At 40.5% G+C, this 17,721-nt stretch overlaps 1 protein-coding gene across 1 annotated transcript in view; it reads left to right on the top strand.

Moving 5' to 3' along the window:
• The first annotated feature begins 1,456 nt into the window (after positions 1 to 1,456).
• The window catches only part of Vwa8 (von Willebrand factor A domain containing 8), a 281,874-nt gene continuing 265,609 nt past the window's right edge, over positions 1,457 to 17,721 (top strand). The window contains 2 exon segments of the mRNA XM_090342080.1: positions 1,457 to 1,684; positions 12,889 to 12,966. Coding sequence (XP_090198206.1) covers positions 1,522 to 1,684; positions 12,889 to 12,966 — 241 coding nt within the window. The 5' untranslated portion in view covers positions 1,457 to 1,521.

The following is a 17,721-nucleotide window of genomic DNA, read 5'->3' as shown; positions in this document are numbered from 1 at the left end:
TAAGGCATTTTCTTTTCCATTAACATGGTCTCCTTGTAGTCTAAAGATGAGTTTTATCAGATGTTTTCCTTGAGACATTTACCCAGAAAAGGCTTATTCCAACAAATAACTAGTGCATGGTTAGTAGCTAGCGCCTAATGCAGAGTGAGGATTTCAATGGCTATGATTGCTATGTTTATTCTTAACTGCCAGCTCTTGGTTCCCATGCTTTAAGGTCCCTAATCTAGCCAGCTTCAAATCAGAGCATTATTGTGTGAAATAAGACTATTCATGAAAGTGCTTAGCACAATCCCTGGCACAGTGTGTGCTCCAAACGGGTAAACCATTTTATAAACACACACTCTACATGTATGTCATTTCCCCTAGCAATGAGATACACAGGAACATGTTATAGATCACACAAATGTTTATTACCTTTATTTTTAGTGTCTCCTGAGAAGGTCAGAAATAGGGTTCACTCTACTTAATTCCTCAAATCCAAGTCCTCCACCAACATACACAAAGGCTTCCTTTCTGGCCCAGCTCTTCTTTCAGCGCCTCTCATTGGGCTGTGCACTGGAAAGGCAGGCTTTCAGTACATCTTGGGAGACAGTGATGACTCTAGTAAGATCTTTAGCTGAAAATGAGGCCTGCATCGTTTTTTTTTTTTTATTAATTTTATTTAGAACTTCATTGAACTATTTTGCTTTGGCCAATTCACTCTTGACTCCCCCCACCCCCCGGGGGTGGGGTTAAGGGGCTAAGGCCGTATAATTAAATTAGGCTTAGTTGTGTTCCTGTGGGAGGGCCGCTTTTGCAGTGACAAAGAGGCGTCTGCAGCCAGCGTCCTACTTTTCTCTACTCACAGAAAGGCATAAAATTACGTTTATATAACGCCTGTATTGCAGCATGGCTGAAAAATGCTCGATTGCGGATCCGTTCTGATATTCCAGAATTAAAATGATAATAATACACCACGAAAACCGTAATTTTTATTTTTTATTTTTTGGCTTAGAGTTTAGCAAATGAATACTAACACCTGAGAAAGAAAGGGAACTGTGCAAGCTTCCCCACGGAAAGGCTGCAGGGAGTTCCCACTCTCCCGGGCACAAGTTCCCGAGTTGACAAAAGGAGGGGAAGCGCCCCAGAATAAACCGGATTGTTGACCAAGCTAGGGAGGCGGTGCAGGTTGGCGGTCACATCACGGAGGGAAGCTAGCCGCCCTCACCCGGCCCTTCCCGGGGGCCCCGCAGCCCCGCCCTCCGCCCAGCTCCAAGCCCCGCCCTCCGCCCCGCCCCTTCGGATGACCCGCCCCCTCCCGTCCCGCGGGGGACGGGGCTGGACCGGACCGGACCCGGCCGGACCCAGTGAGCCGAGCCTGTCGCGCCGGGGGGGAAGGAGTTTCCGGCGGACTCGCCGAGGTGCCCTCCGCTTCCGGTCCCCTCGCTCCTCACGCCGCTGTCCCGGGACGCTGCCCCCACCCGAACCCCCCTCCCCACCTCGCGCCCGCCAGTCGCTACCTCCGGCTGCGCCCCCGACCCCATGCAGTCCCGACTCCTGTTCCTCGGGGCGCCGGGCGGCCCAGGCAGCGCGGCCTCGCGGCGCGTGCGGCTGCTCCTGAGGCAGGTGCTGCGGAGCCGGCCGGGCGCCGACGGGCAGCGGCCGGAGGTCAGACTGCGGCACGCCGGGGCGGGGGCCGACTCAGGTAATGCGGGCGCCCCGCCGTGCCCCCCGCGCTCCCCGCCTCTCCTTCCCCCGGCCCGCGCCGCCGCCCCACTCCGCTGCGCCTCGGGGAGTCCCTGCTCGCTGCTGTTGACTGCTGTGTCCTGTGGGCAGAGTTTGCCCACTCTGGACCTCATGCCTGTTACCCCAGGGGTCCGGATTAAAGTTCCCGATGAGCCTCATAGTGCTTCCTGCTTACCCCACTGGTGTTGGGTTTTTTTAACCTCCCCCCCTTCCCCCCAGGATTCTGAAGGGTTCTGACTTGGACTACAGCACCTGCCGAGGTCAAGGCAGCAAGCAGCCTTGGGATGGGGGTGGGGATTCTGGAACGCTGCACTTGACCCTGAACTCTTGAATCTCAAAGGCCTGCGAGCTGGTCTGCTGTCTGGGAGCACGCAGATATGTATACACTCTCACCCAAGAACACTTTTGTGTTCTAAATGTATTCTCGAATCTTTTTTTAAGCGTAACGGGAATCTGAAAGTTTCACAGTATCTCAGGGCTGGAAGTCATAGGTTAATAATTAAAACCTTGTACTGTCCAGTTGAGGTGACTGAGCCTCAGAAAGGAAAAAAGAGCTGTATTAGAATCACACTCCATTGTTAAACTGGCTCAGTTTTGTTTTTATCTCTTGTGTGATGGGGTTTGAGCGTCCACGATGGTTAAGGGAAGGGATGTTGCTGTTCCGGAATGTCAGCGATTCCAGGCAACCTTTGGTCCTTATTCTTGTTGCTGGGAGATTGCTTCATTGTACCTCTTACCCTTTCATCTCCCCCATTCAGTAGTTGTTCTTCCCAAGAAATGAGGGTGTTTATCTCTAATTCATCCATCCATTGAACAACTTCTCCATACACAGAGTTTCGCCTTTTGTCTTTCCTCCATTGTGCCTCCTAGAGTAAATACTCTTGTCTAGTCTTGCTTGTCCTGTGATAAGGGAGAACATCCCTGTGGGAAATAATTAGGCTGCTCTGGCCAGGAGTTTGGCCTAGTGGTAGAGTGCTTGCCTAGCATGCATGAAGACCCAGGTTGGGTTCCACATACATAAAAAAAGCCATAAGTGGTGCTGAGACTCAAGTGATAGAGCTCTAGCCTTGAGAAAACCCAAGGACAGTGCTCAGGCCCTGAGTTCAGGCACTAGGACAAGCAAAAAAAATAAGGCTGTTCACCTCCTGGTAGCTGGAAGCAGAGACAGGAGCCAGAAGATGAGATGTATGAGCCATTCAAACAAATATCACAACTACTTTAACCAACTACTTTATCCAGCCCTCACTTAGTCTGTACCATCTTCCAATAATAATGCCATCAAGTTGTGGTTCATCTACTGCTGGATGGTTAGATTCACTATCTGGGAACTATTCCATCAACACAGATGACTTTTAAAGGGCAAAAGTGATCAAACCATACACATTCCTCCCTTATAAATTCTTTGTGGTTTTGTTGTTTATTTATTGGTAGCTGGCACCTGACTACCAACCTATATTATTAAGGCAGAAAGAATTTTTTACTTATAAAAACGTTCTTGTGGGGCCTGGAGTTTGGCCTAGTGGTAGAATGCTCATCTAGCATGCACAAAGCCCTGGATCTGATTCCTTGGTACCACATACACAGTCTCCAGGCCCTAAATTCAAGTCTCAGGACTGGCAAAAAACAAAAACAAAAAAATGTTCTTGTCAGCTAGATGCCAGCATCTCATACCTGTAATACTAGCTACTCAAGAGCCTGGGATTTGAGGATCCCAGTTCATAAACCAGCCTGGGCAAGAAAGTCCATAAGACTTTGACCTCAAACTAACTATCCAAAAGTGAGAAAGAGAGCTGATGCTGAAATAGTAGAGTGCTATCCTTGACCCAAAAAGCTCAGGGACAGCACCCAGGCTCTGAGTTTAAGCCTTAGGACTAGCATGTGCACGTGCATGAGCATACACACACACACACACACACACACACACACACAATATTGGTTATTGCAAATGTGGTATGAAATCTAAGTCTTTTGTATAGGCAGTGGCATGTAGTCGTAAATGTCCTCAAACTTAGTACAATGTTTAATTAATGAAAGCACAAACTTTGTTCTTAATGTGAGTCAGGGCCATCTTATGGTCAATGTAATAGACTTCAGAACACAAGAACTGCATGACGTTAACTAGACTTGTCTTGCTGCCACAAAGACTCACAATGTTGAAGGTTTGCAGCTGTAAACTCAGCAGCTGTTTGGAAGGGCATAAGAGCAGTTCTGAACCTGGTAAAGGAAACTTGAACTTTTCGCTACCCTAACACTTGCATGTAAAAGTTTTAAGGGTGGAGTGGCCCATGTGGAACCAGAGATCATATGCAGACAAATGTAAAATCACAGAAAGAAGTACGCGATTTGTGTGTACTGCTACCAATGTTATTAAATAGAGTCACATTGTTTCTTCTTCATGACTTGTATGGAGTTTATCCTGGAACAATGCCCTCTTTGCATCATGTAACCACACTCACTCACTCTGCTTATAATTGACATTGCTTTCTAGAAGGCTGGGGAAGAAAGCAACAAACTGCATAAATAGGAGATTCAAGATGCTTTTCTGATTTCTCCGGGACTCTGTGTATCTTATTTATTTGTGTGTTCCTTTAGTGCCTGTCAACACTTTGTATGTAATAAACATCCAGTGGCTTTCTAGGTGAAAGTTCATGGCAGGAAGTAAGCGCAAGAAGCTGCAATTGCTCTGCTGGTGCTCAAAGTAGGACTTTTATTAAGCTTGATAAAAAGCAAGAGAGGTCATGTAGGTTAAAAGGAAAAAAAGAAGTCAAATCATGACATTAAGTGTTCTCCCTTACCATTTTTATTATGATTATTATTAAATGAGTTAATTGGTTTTACTTTATCGCCTGGAAGGTGTGTCAGAAGCACATAGCACACAAATTAAGGTGGAATTAATGATACATTTGGTTTTTTTTTATTCCCTTCTAAAGTTAAAACAAAGTACCACTAAACCATAGTTCTTACTGTAAAGCGATTGACTCTCTCCTGGGGACATTTGACACTCTGTGGGGATAAACTAGGAAGGAAAGGTGCTATTGGCATCTGATAGGTGGGGACCAGTGATGTTGCTAACCTCTACAGTGCACGTGATGACATCCCCAAGAAAGAATTACCTAGCTTTGAGTATCAGTAGTGCCACTGATTTGAGTGCTGAACTCAGTGCTACTGTTAAAATAAAAACCTGAGAAAAATTAAGTTGCACAGAGTTTAGATGAACAAAGAAAAAAAAGCACTTAACAGATGGACAGGAAACAGAAGTAGGATACCGAAACAGCTTGATTGTTCATACGTTAATGTTCATTTGAACTGTGTTCATTTGAACATTTTCTGATCAGTTGGCAACCTGCACCCTAACTGAAGTTGCATTTCTGTGACTGGCTGAGATTGGTTATGAAAGTCTACTGTTAGGTATTTAGTTTATTATGTTAGGACTCAAAGTACAGAGGTATCTTCAGGCCAAATTTATTTAGATCAACTGCAAATCATTGCATAATAAAGTATATTTCATAGAGCTGAATGTCTTTTTTTTAAAATTTTTTATTGTAATTAGTAAAAGGGTTACATGATATTTGCCAGATAGAAGGTGCATTAATTCACATACATTGATACCCTTTCACATGTCTTGGTACCCATTTCCCTCCCCCCCCACACCCCACACCCGTCTTGGTTTTCCCCCCTTCCCTATCAAATTTCAAATATCGAAATACAAATAAATTCAATATATCAGATAACAAAGTGAGATACTATAACAATATGAGATAACCAAGGGACAGCAAAGGAGATGAGAGACAACATAGTATATTAAGGACAACAATCATTCATTATATGGCTTTTGTTTCAATATCCTGGAGGTCCTTTCAATTAGCTTCACATTATATGGCCTTATGTATCAAGATTTTGCTCTATTGCAGATCTCTGCTAGTAGAGCCCAAGGTTTCTACTGATTATGACGAATGAGGGAAACCATTGAGCCTAAGTTCCCTTGAGTCTGGCTTACTTCACTTAATATGATTTTTTCTAAGTCTTTCCATTTCCTAACAAATGGGGCGATGTCATTCTTTCTGACAGCAGCATAGAATTCCATTGTGTACAAATACCACAACTTGTTGATCCACTCATCAACTGAGGGACATCTAAGTTGGTTCCATACCTTTGCTATGGTGAATAGTGCTGCAATGAACATTGTTGTGCTAGTGGATTTAGTATGTCCTTGTTTCTGGATGGTTGGGTAAATGCCAAGTAGTGGAATTGCTGGGTCATAGGGGAGTTCTATGTTTAGCCTTTTGAGGCAGTGCCACACTGCTTTCCATAGTGGTTGAACGAGTTTGCACTCCCACCAACAGTGTAGTAGTGATCCCTCCTGGCCACATCCCCTCCAGCATCTGTTATTATTCGTTTTCCTGATCCTGGCCATTCTAACTGGAGTGAGGTGGAATCTTAGAGTTGTTTGATTTGCATTTCTTTTATGACCAGAGATGTTGAGCATTTCTTCATGTGTCTATAGGCCATTTTTGTTTCTTCTTCAGAGAAGACTCTCTTTAAGTCTTTGGCCCATTTTTTAATGGGATGGTTGTTACTTTGGAGGTTAGTTTTGGAGTGATTCAATTTTTTGAGTTGTTGATATATTTTAGATATGAGGCCTTTGTCTGTTGTTTGGTTGGTGAAGATTTTCTCCCACTCTGTAGGCTTCCTAATTAATTTACTAGCTATGTCCTTTGCCATACAAAAGCTCTGCAGTTTAATGCAGTCCCACTTATCCAGCCTTTCTCTGATTTGTTGTGATTCTTGGTCCTTATTAAGGAAGTTTTTACCTGTGCCAAGGAGGCCTAGTGTATCTCCTATTCCTTCCTGTAAAGTTTTCAGTGTGTCAGCTTTTACCTCCAGGTCTTTGATCCATTTGGAGTTAATTCTAGTGCAAGGTGACAAAGAAGGATCCAGGTTTAGTTTTCTGCAGGTGCTTAACCAGTTCTGCCAGCACCACTTGTTGAAGAGGCTATCTTTCTTCCATTCTATTTTTTTGGCTCCCTTGTCAAAGATTAGGTGGCCATAGGTCTGTGGTTTAATATCTGGGTCCTCAGTTCTACTGAATGTCTTTTTTTTTTTGCCAGTCCTGGTGCATGAACTCAGGTCCTTGGGCTTTCCTCAAGGCTAGAGTTCTACCACTTGAGCCATAGCACCACTTCCTGCTTGTTTTTTTCTATGTACGTGGTACCAAGGAATCAAACCCGGGTCATCATGTCTGCTAGGCAAGCACTCTACCATTAGGTCAAACTCCCTGCCCGAACTGAATGTCTTTAGTGTACATGCATTACTGGATGAGTATGCATACATCAACAGTTCATTAACTGAATCTCTAATATGGAGGAGATTAAGAATACTAAAAACAGATTTTAGAAAAAGAGTTTCAACAGTAGTACTTGAAAAATATATAATGGAATATATAATCTATACATTTTTGATATTGGTGAATATCTGAAATACTTGGAGAGTATACAAAGTTCTCATGGCTTAGCAAACAAAATATCAGTTATATCACTTTATATGTATGTATATGTATATTTATATATTTATCTGGGTGTTACTAGAGTTTCAACTCAAGACTTCCACTTATTAGTCAGGTTTGCTTTAGTTATTTTTGGATAGAGACTCACATTTATGCTCATGTGTAGCCTGGGCTGCAATCCTTTTAGTTATTCCTTACTTAGCTGGGATGGCATTGGCCAACACATCATCCTAAAACCCAACTTTTTACAGGTGAAGGTAGGGATCTTAATTTTTTTTTTTTTTGCCAGTCCTGGGCTTGAGCTCAGGGCCTGAGCACTGTCCTTGGACTTTCTCAAGGCTAGAGCTCTACCACTTGAGCCTCAGCACCACTTCCGGCTTTTTTCTAGGTATGTGGTACCAAGGAATCGAACCCAGGTCTTTGTGCATGCTAGGCAGGCACTTTAACCACTAGGCCAAACTCCCGGCCCGGGATCTTAATTTCAAGAGCCCAGGCTGCTCTTGAAACAGTATTCTCCTGATCCCCGCCTCCTAGGTAGCTCAAGAAGAGGCTACCATAACCTAAGTGAGCCACTGTGTGGAGGCTCCCTGGATCCATCTCTTGTTTCAACACTGTTTGGATAAAATAGACCTGGGTATTCCCTCCCTTTCCAAAACCTACTGCCTTCTAGACTTTCCTCAGTCTTATCTTTTCCTTGCTGCCAGGACCAAACAACATTTAGTTTCCTGTGAAGGACTACCAGATTTGGTAGAATTAAGCTGTCAACTGCCCGGTCATTTTGCATCTGCAAGTCTTTTACATGTCTCTGAGCTACTATTGTAAAAGTAATGATTTGGCTCTAGAGTGCCTGGACCACATCTTCATTGTTATTATATTTCACAGTGAAGGAAAGAAAGGAAGGATGGGAGAGAGGGAGGGAAGGGAAAGAGAAGGAGAAGCAAAAAAAAAAAAAGAAAAAGAGGGAAGAAAGAAGTCTTATTCTGCCATCGTTGACAAAAATCCTGGAGAGAATGCTTATTAGTCAAGCTTCAGTCCTATGACCATCTTGAAACTTACAGCTTAAAAGTGGGGGTGTTGGCCGGGAGTTTGGCCTAGTGGTAGAGTGCTTGCCTAAGCATGCACAAAGGCCTGGGTTCGATTCCTCGGTGCCACATACATACAAAAAAGCCGGAGTGGTGCTGAGGCTCAAGTGGTAGAGCTCTCGCCTTGAGAAAGTCCAAGGACAGTGCTCAGGCCCTGAGCTCAAGCCCAGAACTGGCAAAAAAAAAAAAAAAAAAAAAAGTGGGGGTGTTCTGGCTGTGCTTATGTAAGGTACTGACCAATAGAGATTTTAGTACTCTACCACTTGAGCCACAGGCTCCACTTGTGGCTTTTTGGTGGTTAACTGTAGATAAGAGTCTTAGGGATTTTTCTACTCAGGCTGGTGTTAAATCTTATTTCTTAGATCTCAACCTCCTGAGTAGCTAGGATTCCAGGTGTAGGCCACCAATATCCAGCTAAGGAGTTCTAAGGAGTTTTTGTTTTTGTATTTTTGTGGGTCATGGGGCTTGAACTCTGCCTGGGCCTGTCCCTGAGCTATTCAGTTCAAGGCTACCACCCTACCCCTATGCCTGGGCATTGTCCCTAAGCTCTTCAGCTCAAGGCTCCCTCCCTATCCTTAAGCCAAGCCCCACATCCTGATTTCTAGAGGTTAATTGGAGATAAGAGTCTCAGGTCCTTTTGTGCCTGGTGTTGGCTTTGAACCTTGATCCTCAGATCTCAGCCTTCTGAGTAGCTAGTATTACAGACATGAGCCACCTCGCTTGGCTTAAGGAATTTTTATATATTAGCGCCAACCAGAGCATTCCAGATCTAAGTTATGTGCCAAAAATAATATGTTGATCTATTCTAAAAATTGTATTTTTAATAATGTGTTAACTGACAAATTGATAAGGGCATTATTCAATTTTGTTGGTAACAATGATTAAACAACTACCTAACTTACAAACTAATGGTGTACTTGCCTGTGTACCATGCCTTAGTTTTTTGGAAGGACATTTAAAAAAGGCTTTATGAACATGTATCAAATGGCTCTATTTTACTTCTACTAGCTTCTTGTTTACTGTACTGAGAGTGAGTTGGCAAAATAAAACTATTATTTTTTACATTCTTTTCCTGATCCAATATGTGTGTAAGAAATTGCTCCTATGATATATTTAAATGCACCTTGTCAAAATTTTAACATTTTCATAGTTCTTGAGCTATGACTCAAAGGGTTGAATGCTAGTTGAGCAAGCAACCTCATCAAAAATAGAAGGACCGCAATATCAGCAAAGAACAGACAATCCCCCTTAAATGAATCAAATCACTAGACTGACAAAAAAATTTTCACTTTCAATTAAAATAAATATGTATACACACATATGTTTAAGGACTATTGTTAAAATACTATTGAAAAATAAGTTATAGAATACACTTGGTAAACTAAATAAAACTAGTAAAGCTAAGAGTAAAGGAATCTTACATTATTTCTTATGCATCTTTTTCTTTGTATATGCCATTGGAATTCATTGTATTTATATATGTGTATTTAGTGATTTTGTAGTTTTGTTTACATGCTTGGTAAAAAAGAATACAGTATTAATCTTTTTTATTTAATGAGGACTATGGTCAAAGGTATATGGTAGTTTATATAAAGTATGCAATAAACTTCTTTGCTGAATATTAGAGAATAACCAAAAATCATTTAATAAGAGTCAGAAATAAATTTGTTGATTTCTTTAGACCTCATGACCCAAATTTTTTGACATTGCATTTAGTGAAGCAGAAAACTGGTCCAGAAGCTAATATGTGCTATTTTATTAATAACAGCTTGAAAATAACACTGTATAAGATGAGGACTGATTGAAATGCATTAAGTATTTCTTGGTTTAATCTTTAAAATAAGTTTGTAACTTGACCTAAAAGAAGCACTTTAAAATTATCTTTTATATTTAGGTAATGTACTGTGAAAAGCTTAGTAGCATTGTTACTTTAAAATGATAGGGATTGCTTTAATGTGCAGAAATGCTTTTTCTTTTTAAAGCAACAGCATGTTCTCAAGATAAGAATTGGGACCACTTATCTTCAAGTGAGAGAAAAGCTAGTGTTTGAAGCTTCCTATTCTGTGCTCCCTGAACTTTCTCTTCCTGGCTGACTAGACAATACTCACTTTTACTTCCCCAGCCTGAGGCATACTGTCTGAAACAGCCAGCATAGTCCAAAATAGTAGAGCAGTAGCAACTCTGCACTTGTAGTAGGATTATTAAAATCTGTACACAGATTTATTTATATTGATTTGATTAATTGGTTTTCATTTCTAATGAATTTATTAACTGTAGTTGTATAAAGGAGTTTCAGTTCAATGTATCAATTTATATGTACATTATATCATGGTCAGTGCACTCCTTCCATCGTTCTCTCCCTGTCCCATCTCTCCCATCCCCTCAAGTTTCCTTGTTCTATTTTCACATATGTACATTGCATATTAGGACTGAATTGCCTACCATCTTTTTCCATTTGGCTACTGTCTTCCAAGAAAAGACATAGTTCAGCTTCCTGTGTGATTTGAATAATTTTAAAAAGGAGCTTTACCCTTACAGTTGTATACTTCAGTGTTCTTTGAATTGAGTCCCCTGGAGTAAGCAGTACCTTGCAAGCTATAGAAGTAGGGCTGTTCCAAAAATGCCTGGGGGAATAGGAAATCCACAGGCCCTGCCTTTAGGAAATCCTGGAAGAGAAGATGGGAAAAGTAGTTCTGGAACTTTGGAAAGTGTTCATATATCGTCACTTGAAGGATTACTGTTAATAGAGGAAACAATTTGAAGAAATGCTGTGAAAGAAAGCATTGTAGAAGTATAAAGACAGAAAAATGCATTATAAAAGTATAAATCTGGCTATCACAAAGATATGAATGAGTGGAGGTATGACTCATGTGGTAGCCTTGAATAGAAAAGCTGAAGGACAGAGCCCAAGCCCTGAGGTCAAGCCCCAAGAATGGAATGGTCAGTTTGTCACTGGTGGGGGACTAGATTGTGCTAGAGGAAAACTTAAGGAGGGCTCACTGGGGGAGATGAAGATATTTGCTTTGTTGTATACAGAAATAATGGTGTAAGACAAGGGTGGAAGGCCATTTAGGCCGAAGATGTAAAGTTTCTACTTACTGAAGAAGGAATACGAGAGCTGGAGATGTTTGGCCCCACAGACCACACTGAGTTCCCTTCTTATTGGAGTTGAGATGCCTAGTTTCTGTAGGTTACCGGCAGGAATACAACTCAGGGAGAGGTGTGATCTAAGTAGATACTTAGGAACTGTGTAAGATTGTTAAGATTGGAATGATAAATGCCTGGTCCATGTGGTTGCCTCTGTAACAGACATTGCTGACTGACTCCCTTACTTCTTAATAGCCTTTTTTATTGTGGTTTCCTTTTTTTCCATTTTGGCCATACTGGGGTTTGAAATCAGGGCTCTACCACTGATAGCACCTAGTACTCCACAACTTGAATCAGGAGTCCAATCCTCTTTTGCGTTCTCAGATAGGGTTTCCTGGTTTTGCCATGGCTGGTCTGGACCATCATCCTTCTACTTGTTTTCTTCATAGCTGGAATGACACATGTACTCCACCATTCTCAGCTTATTGTTTTCTGCTAGGATTGGCCTTGAACTGTGATCCTCCTCATTAGCTGGAATTACAGGCATGAATCCACTGAGCCCAGCCATTTTAATATTTTTTTTTTAAATTAACTTATTGTAAAGGTGGTATACCAAGGGTTACAGATGCCTCTTGTATGATGTTCAAATGTTTGAAGATCCTTCAGTTACCTCTTCATTGGAGATTTCTAATTTAACTCAGGTATATCATTTTAGTCCTGTGAAATTTGTCAAGATATGTTATGATCTAGCCTGTCATATATTTGGGGGAGTATTCCATGTAAATTTAAAAAATAATAGTGCATGATATTGTTACTGGCATATTGTTTCATAAACATTATTCAAATCATGGGTATGAGTGAGTCAGATCTCTCTGGCCTTATCTCTACACTTACCTTAGCCAAAATGACAAGAAGTGATTTCCTCAGCTATTGAACCCTTCCCTCCCTCTGCTTCTTCTGTCAGATTTGTCTTTTTCTGAATTTTGTTTTGCCAGCCTTTTTCTTTTCCTCATATTTATTCCCTGGCTTTCTTCTGCCCAGGTTACCACAAGTCTCTGTCTTCTTTCACAAAGGATCAGGCTGCTGCTTGCTTTCTCTTCTTGCCCCTCAGGCCTAGGGATGGTTCTAGAAGCACTAGTTCCAGGGTTGTTGTTTCCCAAATTGCCCTCATCTTCATAAATAGTTACCTGATGATGTAACCAAATGCAACAAGTTCTAATTTTGATGACTAAAAGGAAAACAATAAACATGGCAAAAACATACATTATGTTGACAAAGATATATTGCCTGTGGCAGGTAAGGAGAGCATGAAAGTTATGTCCAAAGCAGTGCCCTCTTTGAGCAAAGGAGTGTGGGGGTTTTTATTGGGGAGTTTATACATAACCATATGGGAAAGCACTTTAGGGTGGGGCACATTTGTGAGTATGCTCGGTTCATAGTTCAAAAAGGAAAGATGGCTGATACATTTATGTTTCTTTGTTTTCTTTTTAGGTGACACAGTTAATATTGGAGATGTGTCCTACACATTGAAATCTCCTAAGAATCCTGAACTTGTGCCACGGAATTACAGTAAGAAATATTTGTTCATGAATGAATATTTTTAAAATTTTGGAACCCTTCAAACGTACACAAAATTAGAGATACTAGTTCAAACCTAATGAACATTCAGCTTCAGCATTCATCCACGTCATGCTAGTCTTTCACTAGCTCCTCAGTTTTTGTCTGGAGAACTTCAGACCTATCCCAAAGATCTTTTCACTTCACTCAGGAGTATTAATGCACATCACACAGCTATTTCTTTTTTTCTTGTGATAATGTAGAGATTTAAATTTTGATAGTTTTATAAACTATCAAATGTAGCTATAATGTAGTGATTTTAGTTTTGATAGTTTCATAAACCCATATGACCACTCAGATTGTCTTTAGTGCTTTTGTGTCCCTCCTTATTTTCCTTGGGCTGAAAACAAACTACAGTTCTCTTTTGCCATGTAGATTCCTTAGCTTTACTTAAAAATAAGAATTGTATGATGTGCGTTTGTATGAGTGTATGTATATACACATGAATCTGTGCCTATGTCTAGCTTTTTTTCATCAAGAGAATGCATTTGAAATTCATCCATGTTACAGTATCTATCTACTGTTTTGATTCCTGAGCAGTATTCCATTGTAGAAATATTCTATAGTTTGTTTACTCATTCTCCTTTCCATGGATATTGGGATGGCTTTCAATTTTGGAGTGTTATGAACAAGGTACGGTAAAATTTATATACAGGTATTATAGTTATAGATTTTCACTTCTTTTAGGTTAAAAAGTAATCGATATATCCTTGGAGGATGCCTGTTTCATTTTATAAAACACTGGCATTGTCTAAAACAGTTGTGCCAAACTTGTCAATATTGATATTCTAGTGTTTGTGATTTTACTTATTTCTGTAGGTATGAAATAACACATCATAGTTTTTATTTCATTGAAATATGGTTTATATGCCATAAAATTCACTTTTTAGGGGCGGCGGTGGTGGTCCTGGGGCTTACAGGGCTTGAGAGATAACCCTAAGCTGTTTTTTCTCAAGGCTAGCACTCTACCACTTGAGCCACAGCTCTACTTCCAGCTATTTCAGAGTAGTTTATTGGAGGTAATAGTTTGTCAGATTTTCCTGTACTGGCTGGCTCCAAACTGTGACCTTCTGATCTCAGCCCCCTGAGTAATTAGGATGACAGGCGTGAACCTCCAGCACCTGGCTAAAATTCATTTTTTTTTTAAAATTTTTTGCCAAGTAGTAGAGTGCTTAAGGCTAGCACTCTACTACTTGAGCCACAGCGCCGCCACTTCTAGCTTTTTCTGTGCATATGGTACTGAGGAATTGAACCCAGGGCTTTGTGTATGCTAGGCATGCACTCTACTACTAGGCTACACTCCCCGTCCCTAAAATTCGTGTTTTTAAAGTTTGCAATTTAGTGGCTATTAGTATATGTACAGAATTACACAACCACATCAGTATCTAACTTTACATTTTTATCACCCCATAAAATCCACTTGTACTCGTTAGTAGTCACTGTCTATTTTCTCCTATTTCTAGCCCCAACCTTTGGTAGTCACTAGTATACTTTATGTTTCTATGCATTTTGGGCATGCCCTATGAATAGGAGCATATAATATGTGGTCTTGTGTCTGGCTTGTTTCCCCTAAGCATAATGTTTTTCAAAGGTTTGTTAATGTTGTATCATTGCTTTTAGCAGCTGAATTATTGTTTACAAATTCATCAGTTGATGGGCATTTGGTTCAAAGGTATGTTATGAAAAGCAAGAGCAGAAAGCTGATAGAGATAGAAACAAGAGCCTCACTGCAGGTGGTCAGATAAGATACTAACTTAATGAACTCAACCCTGGGCTCTTCTGACCCAAGTCTGGTTCCAGATGATGCAGAATTGTTCAAGGTAAAGAATATGTTCCAGGCCTACTGGGACTGGACCTGGATTAATGGCAGTCAATTGAAGTGGGCAGTATCAAGCAGTGAGTTCCCACTGAGTTTATTTGAGGACAGTCAGCATTTTATCACCTGTCAGTCCTGAATGATCTGATGATAGGTGTTAGGTGCACCTTTTACATGATCCAGGTGAGTTGGTCGCATATTTGTTGGTCTGATGTGTTGGATAAGCTCATCCTTATGTTTTTTTTTTTTTTTTTTTTTGCCAGCCCCGGGCTTGAGCTCAGGGTCTGAGCACTGTCCTTGGACTTTCTCAAGGGTAGAGCTCTATCACTTTGATCTTCAGCACCACTTCTGACATTTTTTTTTTTTTTTGCCAGTCCTGGGCTTGGGTTCAGGGCCTGAGCACTGTCCTTGGACTTTCTCAAGGCTAGAGCTCTACCACTTGAGCCTCAGCACCACTTCGGCTTTTTTCTATGTATGTGGTACCAAGGAATCGAACCCGGGTCTTCATGCATGCTAGGCAAGCACTTTAACCACTAGGCCAAACTGACATTTTTTTATGTATGTAATGCCAAGAAATCAAACCTGGGTCTTGGTGCATGCTAGGCAAGCACCACTAGGCTAAACTCCTAGCCCTGTCCTTACGTTTTTATGATGTGGTTTTGATACACCTATATGCCCATATGTCCTTGATTTAGTTTAATAAAAGGTAATATTTTATTTTTATGTATTTACATAAGTTTTTGCTGGGCAGATAGTTATTGTCACTTACAAAAATATTACAGAAAGTTTTCTGTTCCAGCAATTGTATAAATGGATCAAACTGCTGTTTTATAAAGAGGAGTCATTCAGTGCAAGGCACAGTCTGAGAACTGCTGTGGAACATGGATCAGGTGTAGATTACCTGATCTCCTGATCTTCATTTTTTTTCATTCTATTTACTTGGTCATTTACGTTTTATTTACTATAGATTTATTGATTTTCCTTATTTATTTTATAGTTAGTGCTCACTATATTTTAGAAATGTTGGCCTGTTCTATAGTTATAAAGGTATTCTTTTTATTTTTATAAGAAATTTATAGCTCTATGTTATTCTAAAAAATAGATTCACTTCATCTGAGTCTGTAAATTTATTGTCATACATTTATTTTGTTTATTGGTTTTTGGAGACCAGGGTCCTGCTGTGTTACCCAATGCTGCTCTTGAACTCTCAGTTTCAGGTGATCCTTCTACCTCACCTTCTCATCTCAGTCTACTGAATAACTGGGGTTACAGGCATTTGTCACCATGCTCAGCTGGCACAATTATTTTTCATAATATGTCCTTCATTAATCTTGAAATGAAAGCTATAGAGATATTGTACTTATATATTCTCCTTTTTGTCATACTAGATGTTTATAATTTACATTAACTTTTCAAATAGCTTTTCATTGTTGATTTTCTCTGTTGGTTCCTCTCCCCTCCCTTCCCCCCCTCCCCTCCCCTCCTCTCATCTCCTTCCTTTCTTTTCTTCTTGTTCTTTCTGTAGTTCCTTTTGTAACATCACTTTCATGGAACAAATCAAGTTACAATCTTTGCTGCATAGCTGCTAAATTTTTGGACCAAATTTTGGGGATTGGTCTTTGCCATTCAGCCCTACATTCTGAAACTCCTCTCTGTATTTCTGTTGCTTTGTCTCTAGAGTTTGCTTCAGTAGGCCAAGAGGATCTCACAGGGATCAATAATATCTTCTTTGTTTATAAATAAACAAATATTATACATTTCATTTAGATTGGTTTTTTTGTGTGTGTATGGTTCATGGGGCTTGAACTCTGGGCCTGAGCACTGTCCCTGAGTTCTTCAGCTCAAGACTCCCCTACCCATGGGCCTGGGCATTATTCCTGAGCTCTTTAGCTCAAGGCTACTGCCCTACCACTCGAGCCACAGCCCCACTTTCTATTTTCTAGTGATTAATTGGAAATAAGAGTCTCACGTTCTTTAGTTCTTTAGTGCCTGGGCTTGCTTTGAACCTCGATCCTCAGATCTCAGCCTCCTGAGTAGGATTACTGATATGATCCACTGCACACAGCTGTGATTTTTTTTTTAAGTAGATGCACTGATTTGTTAAGTTAGAAGTGAAATTTGTTTGCAGTGCTCATCATTCAAATTAAAAGTGGGAGTCAAGAACATTTATTTTTTAATTTTAATTGTTTAATGGTTATGACTCAAGCATATTATTATAATGGGCAGGTTTTCTTTCCTGGGGGCAAGATTAGTGGCATAAATTCTTCACGAGTTATTATGCTTGTCTGGAGAAACATTGAGAAAATAGATTTATAATACCTAGTCTGCTGTGGTTACATAATCATTGAAAAAAGAGCATTTTTTTCTTGACTTATGGGTCTTTTATTGTGAATATAGCTCTTTTTTTTTTTTTGTCAGATATGGGACTTGAACTCTGGGCTAGGTGTTGTCCCTGAGCTCTTCAGCTCAAGGCCACTGTCCTACCCCCTTGACCTACAGTGCCACTTCTGGTTTTCTGGTGGTTAATCGAGATAAAAGTATCATGGACTTTGATGTCTGGTCTGGTTTTGGACAGTGATCCTTAGATCTCGGTCTCCTGAGTAGCTAGGATTACAGGTGTGAGCCACCATGCCCGGTGAATATAGCTCTTTTTTTAACAGTAAATTTTAGATATGAAGAATAATATTTTATTCATTTTGAGTTCTGTAGGAAAATGGTGTTATACTTAAACTTTTGGTTGTTCTACTATCTTGTTGACTATGGGGATTGTGGTTTCAACCTTATGGATATACAATAAGGATTAAATTAACATAACTAAAATGAATAGGACAGTGCTTTGTACTTAGTGTTCAATAAATATGAATCCTCACACAACCAGTTTTTTATACTCC

This window comes from Megascapheus bottae, chromosome 11 (genome assembly GCF_031878675.1).
Source record: "Megascapheus bottae isolate mThoBot1 chromosome 11, mThoBot2.hap1, whole genome shotgun sequence".
Taxonomy (NCBI): Eukaryota; Metazoa; Chordata; class Mammalia; order Rodentia; family Geomyidae; genus Megascapheus; species Megascapheus bottae.
Note: the sequence above shows the minus strand (reverse complement) of the source record. Positions and strands in the feature narration are given on the sequence as shown.